Raw genomic sequence first — 10,920 nt, 5'->3', positions numbered from 1 at the left:
CGGGGTAGAAGGGAAAGCTCATAAAGCAATTTGTTTCAATCGTTTGCTGTGATAGTCACTTCCACTAACTAATTACATATCATTTTGAAAGTATTTCCTCAAATTTGTTTTGAATATATAATATTGCCTTTGAATTTCTTTAACTTCCCCCTTACACTTTTACAAAATGAGAGGGTATGTTCTTTGTATTATACCAGTACTTATTCCACCACCAAACATGGTCACTTTTGAGAGGTAAGGGATTATCATTTCCTCTGGGCAGTTAGCTGAAAATCTCCTAACAAAAAGTCAAGTCTGGAGCAAAAGTCAATTAAATAATAACAGAAATCACATTCTCTTTGCTATCTGGGAGAAGAAAATCAGATATTTACATAGGTTTGGAAAATTATGAAACAGCTGTGTTTTAATTCCTGCTGTTTTTGGAAGTAAATGTGGATGTTTGAGAGGAAAGTTGTTTTTCTTTTAAAATTAATGTAATTTTCACTAAGGAGAAAGAATATCTGTCATCTAAACCTCTCTCCTGAGCTCCAAATTTTCCGCAAATGACACTGGGGCCACTAGGTACAGATATGTATGGAGTGACTCACCCCACACCCTGCTCCTTCCTTCTCCATAGTCTAGACCTCACCGAGTTCAACCTCCTAGTTGCCCAGGATACAAATGCAGAGTCTTTTTTGTTTTGTTTGTTTGTATAAGCAGTTAGCTTTTATGTATTTTTTTCTTCGTTTATTTATTTATTTAATTTGAAATGTTTAAATTATAGTCGATCTACAATGTTCTGTCAATTTCTACTATAAAGCAAAATGACCCAGTTATACATTTACATATATTCTTTTTTCACATCATCATTTTTGAATCTACTCTTCTCTCTCCCTCTGCTTTACGTCAGTTATCAAGTCCTACCTGATTTAACCTCCTAGTTATGGCTCAGGTCCCCTCCCTTCTTTTCTCGTTTCTACGGCTCTTACATAGGACTTTCCTCTTATGCTGTAGCTCAGTTGCTGCTGCAGCCTCTTAACTCTAAGACTCTGCCATTATCATTTCCTTCAAATCCTTTCCCTGAGCAATTTATCTAAAAAGCAGATCTGAATGTGCCACTCACCTTTAATGGCTTCCCCTTACTTACCAGATAAAAATCTCAGCTCTTCACCACAGCACGTCTCTGCACACCACTCCAGCTTCACCTCTCTCCACTTCCTATCCTGACTTCACATTTCAGCCACACTTGATTCATTCATTTAACACTACTGTGTGCCAGCCCCTGACCTAGGCACTTAGCATACCTTGGGAAACAAAACTAAGATCTTTGCCCTCGTGGAGTTTCTGTGGAAGGAGGTGACAGTAGACAAACATGATATGCATGGGGGAGTGTGATTTTAGGCTGCTCAATTGGTTTTTTTTTGAAAAGGTGACATTAGTGCAAAGACACGAAAGGAGGTGAGACAGTGAGCTACATAGATAAATAGAGGAAGAAAATCCAGGCAGGGGGAACAGCCAGTGGAAAGCCCTAAGGTGGGAGGGTGCTCAGCACAACCAGGAAGAGGAGCCAGCAAAGGAAGCAGTAGGGGCTAAGGTCAGAAAGAAGACAGGATGAGCATGTGTGATTTTGGACAGGTTCTTATCAGCTGTTGTAATAAGTTGGAGACTCACTTGGCATTTAGTGGGAAGCCAACTTCATGGAGTCACCTCCACAAGCCATAGTGTCTAGACGTTGTGTCTCTAATTATATGTTCCCTTTGGATTGTACCCCTCACTCCATTTGAGTTGCTCCTGTCATTCCTTTGGATTGTCTCTGGTATGTGTTTGCCTTGTGCCTTACAAGACTGTGATCATAAGGAAGGATTTTGGTTTATTCATCTTTGTATCTCCAGTGCTCATAGCAGACATGCACCAATGAATGGATGATAAGTTTTTTTTCTTATTAAACCATTTTTTATCGAAGCATATAGTTGATTTACAATGTTGTGTTAGTTTCAAGTGTACAGAATAGTGATTCAGTTATATATATGAACCATTCTTTTGCAGATTCTTTTCCATTATAGGTTGTATTGAATATAGTTATATTGAATGTAGTTCCCTGTGCTATACAGTGGGTCCTTGTTATTTCTACAATGTTTGTTTAAAGAGTGCCTGCATATGTCAGGTGTTTTCTGAATTCGTGTTTTATGAAGTTTTGAAACAGCCCTCTAAGGTGGGCTCTATTATATCTCTTCTACAGAAGAAATGAGGTTCAGACAGGTTAAGAAACTTCTCCAGAGTCACACAGCTGGTATATATCTGCGCTGGATTTTCAACTCAGGTGTCTGACCACTTGCTACACAGAACTCTTTTTTTACTCATGAGGCTTCCTTACTAGATTGAATGAAAGACTTGGAGGGCATGTGTCTCTGGCTCTGTTTCTTGCCCTTGGCTTCCTTAGGCTTAAACATTTTTAAAAAAATCTATTATATTGTCTATTTATTAATTCATCAAATATTTAATGTGTTGGAATACAGTACTGAACAAAACAGATATACTCCCTTTCCTGGTGTTCAGCCAGTGCTCTGATGGAAGGGCAAAATGCTGCTGAGGGAACTCTAGCAGCAGCTCCTGACTCAGCCACCCCACCTGGTGAAAGCTGTAGGATGAGAGCATATTTACTGGAGGAAGATAATTCCAAGTGGAATGTACCATTGACCATAGAGGCAGAGAAATTCAGAAACTGGAGGTGTATGTCTAGCTGTGAGTGAAAGAAACCCCTACAGACTTGTATAAGGTACCAGGCATTATACAAAAATGTAAATAACCTTGCTTTATTCATTTTTTTTTCAACTTTGGCTGATGTCAATGCCCTTTCCCCAAATTTGATTGCAATCTTTATGTATAAAATCTAAAGCATACACTTTTTAACCTTTGTTTTATAATTTTCTTTGATCACTTATTTGACCCATTCATGGGTGAAGAGGCAATGCGTGTTTTAGTAGTTAATAAATTCCAAGACGATGAAATCCGAAGGCTTATTCAAATCATTTTGTTCCACTGGAATTTGGTGGTATATTGCATCATTGGCTGGAGTTTGGTAACTTGTTACAGAATGCAAATTTTTAAAATGGAGGTCGGTGGGGCTGCAATTCAATATTTGCTCACTTTTAATTACTGTTCAGTGGAAGAAATAATCCAGAAACCATGAAAGGTGGTGTGACTGAGACAGGAAGAAGCCAGGCTGGAAAACCAGAGACCCACATTCAGAAAGTAGCATTTTAGTGCTTTCCAACTGGTGGAAAATTAATAGGTTGTGCTCAACAGATTTCCCCTGTTTTTTCAAGTGGGGGATATTGTATTTGCCATAATAACTCTAATATATGACTTGATTTTCAAAGTTAAAAATTTGAGGATGAAAATAGTTACTCAGACAACTTGAAACTGTGGTGGTGGCAACAGAGCAGTTGTTTTTAATGAGAAAATGATGGGGAAGATCAAAGAAGCGTGGGGATCAGGATGTGGGAGTGAGTTCTCTTTATTGTAAACTGCTTTGGAGGGAGGTGAGAGATGGAGATTAGAGATGATGAAGACCTTTCCTTTTGACTTCTCTGATCTAGCCATGGATGATGAGAGTCCCTCTGGAAAAGCGTCAAAGGAAAGACATGGTTAAATGGGTAATAAAAGAAAAAGCAACGGCCCATAAATACTAAGTGTTTTAAGTTTAAATTTTTCCCTCCAAAAAAAGAAAGAAAGGAAGAAAGAAAAGAAAAGAAAAAAACAAAGCTTAGCTATTGCAGTTATCATCTACAGCTTGTAAAACACAAGTTTCCCTAATGGAGCAGGTCCAGCAAGTCTTGGTTATAGAAAGAGGTAGGAATATTGTGAAAATCCAAAGACTTCTGGCAAATATATGCTTTGAGGCTTGAAAAAGTGCCCCAGAGGAGGAGAAAATATGCTGGAAAAAAATAGCCATAAAATACTTTTTATGTTAAGAACAAAAAGACAGGAAATGTCCCCCCCCCCAAATATTGTTGCATTTTCTCCATCTGGTGAAATAAAATAAGACAGATATGTTATCCTCCACCGTTACACAAAAACACCACCAGCAGGCCAGTTAGTGGTGGAGAGCTGCTGTCGTTGGAGCAGTATATAAGGCATTCCTCACCCCCCCTCCCCACCCCCCCAGCACATGTGCTGCTTCTCAGGCCATCAAACGTCTTTTGGCTTATAACCTAGAAATTTCTTGCTTAACAGAATAACAACATTACAGAACTGTCATCATTACGTTTAAGGAAACCTTCCCTGTTTGCTAACTTCCTTCCAAAACATTGTTGCCCTAATTACATTTTTTGTTGGTGGTTTGGAAAGGGCAGGACAACCCAAGGGAATGATTCTATTTTAATTGCATCTTTCCTTTCCCAGGAGATCTGTATCCTTTCAAATCCACCAAAACTCACTTGATCATTTGATTAGCTGTTGTCCACTTGTTACTGAGGAAAAAACAAAAAACAAAAAACCGAAAAACCAAACCAAAACAACCACCCAAACAAGCTCTGTGGATGTTTTGTTTGTGTTTTCCTTTCCAGAGATCATAAAGCCTATTAATGCTCTCGGTCACGCGCTGGTTCTTTTTAACATTAATTTTATTTATTAATTTTTAATTGAAATATAACTGATTTACAATATCATGTTAGTTTCAGGTGTATAGCATAGGAGAGGTGTGTTTTCTGTATGTGTGTATTAAACTTGTATCCCAGAGTGTTGTATGTTTTGAGCTAGGGTCCATAGCTTGGGTCGAATTTTGAAGAGATTGGTGACACCCACCCCCCCAACCCCACCCTGGCCAAAATTGAACTACTGTGACTAACATCCAGATTAATTCCTCCATTGTCGCCAGATTGGGACCTTGCTAGGCCCGGTTTGCTAGAAGGTATTGAAAGGATGCCTTGTATATTCGGTTTAATGAATTTCTACAATAACGTGTGCGATCCTCCATACCAGCCCTGAGGATTTCACCGCGGGCCCGGAAACGGTCCTGAGGCTTGCGTTCTCCTCCCGGCAGGGCATTCCTGCCCGGGGCAGACCTCGCGCCGCCGCGTCCTGGGCGCCCGGGCTGCTTCTGCCAGAACCGTCTGGGCTGCAGATCCAAGAGGGCCCTTCACGATCTTGGCTTCCTCTTTCCTTCAGAAATCTGAGGGAAGGCAGTGGGGGTGGGGGAAGGAATTTCTCTTTTTAAAAAACATAACGGCAGCCAGGGCACCTTTCGGTGCATCCAGGCCTGCAGGGTGGGCTCGGGGGCGCCGCGGTCCCGCAGGTTCCCAGTGCACCGTCCGCCTGGTCCTCACCCCGGCTCCGGCCCGGCCCCGGCCCCGGCCCCTGGTGTCAAGGCCCCGGCACCGGCTCAGCGCGTCGGCTGCCAACCTCTGGCAGCTGGTCCGGGAAGGCACAATCGCGGCCGGCTCTGTCTGGCTCGCGTCTGCAGGTAGAAGGCGCTCGCTTAGGGCTGTATGTTCGCGGGCGGAAGGTGGGGGGCGGTGTCAGGGACCGCGCCCCCTTTTCAAGCTCCACGCAGAGCCACAGGGTCGCGACTCCGCACTGGGTCAGGTGCGCGGCATCCCTGCCTTTCAGGCGGCTGTTCTGCGAGCTCGCAGCGGGCGTCGGCTCCGGAGTCCACTCTAGCTGCATTCATGCGTTCCCTGATCACCCATCTTGTACCAGCGAGGCGCTGGGGAAGCGCTTATAGAAAATAGGACGATGCGTGGCGGTGAAGAGGACGTGAAATGATGGGGAGAGCCAGGAGTAACAGGAAGGACCAAATGAGCTGGTTTTCTGGGCTCCTTCCTCTCATTGAACCCAGTTTACTACTCATAAGGGGGTGTTAATATCCCCATTTTACAGACGGGAATACCGACACCAGAGAGATTCAGTGGCTTGCCTGGGATTGTGTCATTTGTGCATCGGGGTGTTTAATGCCCAGTGGGGCACCCCAAACTCTTGCTTCCTCCCAGCTGCCTAGGGGAGAAGGATTATCTCTGCCCAGGAGAGTGGGCAGAGCTTCAACAGTGGAAGCACGGAATAAGACAAGCGCCGCGGAGGCTGTGCTCTTCTTCCTCACTGAACAGCAGTCCCCACGAAGTGGGAAAAGTAGGGGCACTCCAGGGCCGTGTTCTCGCCCTCTTCCCCCCAACTGCCCTCCCTCTTTAAGTGAGCTCTTGCAGTTAACAGCGCCTACAGCCCGGCAATCCCCGCATTAAAAATACACATATTTCCAGCCTGAACTTCTTCCTTAAGCGCCAACCTCCAGTTTTGTTTATTCAACTGCCTTCTGCGTATGTACCTCCACCCTAACGTCTACAAGATGGTCAAATGTAACTTGCTTGAAGCTTTGCCCCCAAATCTGCTCCCTCCACAGCATTCCCCTTTCCTCTGTAGCTGCAAGACTTTTTTTCTAGAGGTGCTCAGGCCAAAACCTTGGTGCCATCCTTGACTCTTCTTTCCGTGGAGGAAATGGAGGCTATCAGAAATCCTTGTGTCTTTGTCTTCCATGCAGCCTCAGAATGTGACCATTCCTTACCACAGTGAACTACCAGTTGAGCCCACACCCTCATCCTCTCACACCCTGGTTGTTTTGATACTCTCTCAATTGATCTCCATGTTTCTACCTTGTCCCCTTGCAGGGTACTCTCAACAGCAGCCAGCCTGATCTGGATCCATGAGGGTCAGAAACCCGCAGTCACTCCCCACCTTGCTCAGAGTCACAGCCTGCGTCCTTCAGAGTCTACACCCCTGAGTGACCACCCCTCCTCTGACCACTCCTACTCCTTCCTCTTTGCCCCCCACCCCACCCCCCAGCCTGTTTGTCCTGCCTCAGGGTCTTAGCAATTGTTGTTCCCTCTACCTGGAGCACTTGTCCTCATAAAGGCATACATAGCTCGCTTCCTCCCTGAGTGACTTTCTCCCTGACCATCAATTTACCATTGGGACCCATCCCCTTCTTTCCTCTCTCCCTGCTTTATTTTTCTGCTGTGACTTAACTTCTTGGATACTTTTCCTCACTCTTACTGCTCTGTCCTTCCAGAAAAATGTAAATCAATACATAGGGGAGGCATTCTTTTTTTTTTTTTTTTAAGTTGTATCTCCAGTGCCTAGAACAACATCTATCACATGAAAGGCACTCAATACATATTTACGTATTTTGAATTATAAATGAACCCACAATAAAATGGGAGAAAGGGAGTGCTTAACCTTGGGCAAGTTTTTTACCTGCTCTAAAACTCAATTTTCTCATCTGTAAAATGATGGTAGATACTACTTCATAGAGTGATCTATGATAATAAATAAGTGCAACAAAACACTAAGCACATAAGAAGAGCGCAGTAAGTGGTAAGGATTTTTACTGATATATAAGATTGATAGCGTGTGTTCAAGCATATATGCATATAAGTGTGCATATATGCCCTGTACCGTATCTAGTCTTTGGAAGTCATTTCTCTGTTTTTGGTGGTGTAAAGAAGAAAGTAGCATCAGCTGAAATTTTTTCTTTGTTGTTGACATTTCTGTGTACAATGTCTGTGAAGTGTGTGGTCACTGTTACTGCTAAGAGCTCTGGGGGGGGAGGGGGAAGGCCACTTTTGCTTGATTTGTGTCAGCACCATCACCTACCCATCCCTGTCTTCCATGGAAATGGGGAAGGGGAAGTTGGATTCCTTGCGAGAATGTGAGTTTTCCCCCTTGATGGTTCTATCAGGGAAATTCTTTTGAAGATGTACCAGGATGGGCTGCAAGGTATGGGGTGGGATAGAGGTAGGGGCACTTGACTTATTCAGCTACCCAGCCTGTTTGCTTAGGCAGAGGTCCCTGGAGCAGGCTCTTCTGGTGTGTGTTTGCCTGGGATGGGAGGGGTCCGGGAGTGGGAAGTGGGTGATAGGATTTAGAAGGATATTTGGACAGTGATCTTCCCACCAGCTGGACCAGCCTCTCCCATGGCTCCCTCACTGCCCTTACTTTGCTTAACCGTCCACCCTGTTTAAAGATGCACCTGCACTCTACTGCCTGTTCTAGGAGATACACTATATGTTTGCTGTGTAACACCCTCCCCCCCAACTTCAGCCATGTAAGCTCCAAGGGCACAGCAACTTTTGTCTGCTACATTCTCTGCTTTCTTTCCAGTGCCCAGGGGAGGGCTGGCAGGAAGTGTCAGTCAATTCCTATTGGTTGAATGAGTCCTTATACCCGAGCTTGTCCAATTCTGCCAAGCAGCCCCTGACATGAATAGAACAATCCTTGTGCCACAACTCCTTATCTTATGCTGTTCTCACAACAGCCCTCTGAGGTTGCTGTTATTATAATTCCCATTGTATAGACAGAGAAGCTGAAGACCAAGGACGGTCGGTAACTTGCTCAGGGTCACTAAGCCGTTGCTAAACGGTGGCGCTAAGGCCAGAATCCACCCAATCCGGGTCCAGGGTCAGAGTCCCAAACTTCTTGGGGAAGAAGGCAAAGAGGGCCGATCGCAAGCCTCAGGCGCAATAGGTCTAGAATCTGAAATGTCACAAGATTGAGAGGAGGCCATTAAAACATCCCCTCGGCGCTTCCGAGGCCGCCCAGTGCGTCCTGGGTCCTGGTAGTGCTGCTCCCAGTCAGCGCGGGCCTGGCGTGCGCCCGTCGGGCTGCCCAGGAAATTCAGCAGAGAAGCCTCTTCTCAAAGTCTCTGCTGGGGCCCACAAACTCCATTTTCTGGGTAGGAATAAGCAGCGGCCGGTGGGACTTGGATAAACCACTCAAGGCGGGACAGACAGCGCCCGACGCGGGCGCGGGTTTCCCCAGCTGGGGGAGCAGCCACTGTCTGATCCCCGCGGAAGACCCCGAGGGAGAAATGGTCTCGAGAAGGAAACCAAAAACTGGGAACTACTACTCGGGGAACTGAGAGCGCGCCTGCATTTGACCGCTGGCGTGCAGGAGGAGCTCCTGCGCGGGTTTCCGCAGGGCGGAGAGGGGAGCGCGCCGGGCGGTCGGGGCACTGTGCCCGGGCGGGGACGCGCCGACAGGGGCGCGCAGGGAAACAGGGGCTGCCGTGCGCAGCGCTGTAAGGCGCTGGTGCCAAGGTCCTGGTCCTCACTGTTTTTATGCTTAAGTAAATAAGTAAACAAATAAATAAGAAATCAGAAAAACCACTATGGAAACGGAGTGGTTCACTCCGTGAACACATTTTTCTCAATTCCCGTAGAGATGGAACGAATGTCAACTCCAACCTCCTGGGCCAGCTCCCTGAGCCCCCTCCCGTCCCGCCGAAATCAGGGTTCTTGCTTGGGCGCTACTCCCATACATCCTGGAACCTGTCTACCCCCCACGCCTTCGCTGCGCCACAGTTTTTACTTGAAAGGAGGTACGGGGGTGGCGGGGGTAGCAATCACGAATCCATTGAGAATGTCCCTGAATTCATAGGCTCTTTTGGTCATTTGGTCTTTATTTTATTTTCAGTCAAGGAATACTCAAACCATAACTACTCATCCTGCGGGCTTCTGGGAAAATTTGGAGATTAAAATACCTGAAGATTCTGGTAATCCCTGTTCTAATGAGTCAATTAAAAAGCGTTCGTTTACCCACCACGCCCAGATAGAATCACACGAAAATCAATGAAGAAATATGCTCAACTTCTACAATTCTGTTTGGAAACTAAAAACCAAGTCCTTGTATTTTCAGCTGCAAATTAGGGTTCACATTAATTACCCTAAAATACAGCGATTTGCCTCATGTAGAAGTTAGTTTTTTGAATCAATGTTTTGTGTCAGTTTTCTTCCCTAGGCATGTTGTAAACTGATATCATGGAACCATTAAAACAAACAAAACCCCCAGCTGATTTATGCTTGTTTTTCTTAGTTATTGAACCTTGGACTCTTGGCTTTTTTTTTTTTTTTAAATGAATTTTAGAGTAAAAAGTAATTGAGACGTTAGGCAACCTCCTGGTAAAACCTAATCATGCAGCCAGAATAAAGACTAGAATTGAGTTCGGTTTCTTGCTCCATTACTCACTCACTTGATGTGGCCTCTGACAAGTCCCTTCACTGTCCTGGGCCTCAGGCTCTCTCTCCATCAGTCACAAGTGGGTCATCTTTGACATCTCTCTGCTTCCTGTGGGTGTTACAGGGTTAATGGGATATTTGGTGAGTGCTTTGATTCTGGGGTGAACGACCCTTGCACGTAAAACATGATTCCATCTCAGATTCATTGTTGATTCATTGGAATAAATTGGCCTTCCCTTTATTAACTCTTCCCAGTTTTGAATTATTTGATTTTAAAATTCTCTGTGGGGGCATTCTGTAGCTTAATACTCAGCCTAACAACCACAGGCAAGTTAGATGACTCTATTAAGGGAGATATTCACAGATATTGAATAATATTGAATAACTTATCTTTCTCGTTATGTCATTGAATGGTTTAATTAAAAAAATGTTTATTGAAAATGTATCCTTTGTAGGAACTGGAAGGGAGTACTTACAAAGAACTATCTTGTGTGCCTATTGCTCCCAGGCTCTGTGTTAAACACCTTATGTGCATTATACTGGATCCACATAACAGAGCTCTGAAACATAGGAACCATAATTACCCTGGGTATACAGTGCAAGCTGAGGAGTTTGTGTTTAATTCAGTAAGTAAGTACTACCTGAACAGCATAGTTCTGTGAGGTCACTTACAACAGTAAGGGGCTACCTTTTTGCAGCCTTGGATGAACATATATGGTCACATTTTTTTTATAACTTTTTTTTTTCTTTCTGGGGCTGTACCCATGGCATATGGAGGTCCCCAGGCTAGGGTCGAATCAGGGCTGGAGCTGCCTGCCTACACTACAGCCACAGCAACTCAGGATCTGAGCCGAATCTGTGATCTATACCACAGCTCATGGCAATGCCGGATCCTTAACCCAATGAGCGAGGCCAGGGATTGAACCCGCATCCTCAG

The 10,920-nt window shown here is 44.9% G+C and overlaps 1 protein-coding gene across 1 annotated transcript; it reads left to right on the top strand.

The window, feature by feature from the left end:
• Window positions 1–3,794: 3,794 nt before the first annotated feature.
• LOC106507207 (uncharacterized) lies at window positions 3,795–9,741 on the top strand. Its single transcript, XM_085013101.1, has 4 exons — window positions 3,795–3,831; window positions 5,024–5,443; window positions 9,188–9,346; window positions 9,442–9,741. The coding sequence occupies exons 1-4, from the start codon at window positions 3,795–3,797 to the stop codon at window positions 9,501–9,503; spliced, it is 678 nt and encodes a 225-aa protein (XP_084869227.1). The 3' UTR covers window positions 9,504–9,741.
• Window positions 9,742–10,920: the final 1,179 nt, after the last annotated feature.

Source organism: Sus scrofa, chromosome 1 (genome assembly GCF_054392235.1).
Source record: "Sus scrofa isolate SSC_HxYL_T2T_F1_AM1 chromosome 1, Sscrofa_HxYL_maternal_Yorkshire_Landrace_v2.0, whole genome shotgun sequence".
Lineage (NCBI taxonomy): Eukaryota > Metazoa > Chordata > Mammalia > Artiodactyla > Suidae > Sus > Sus scrofa.
The sequence above is the reverse complement of the archived record's forward strand: the minus strand, read 5'-3'. Positions and strand labels throughout refer to the sequence as shown.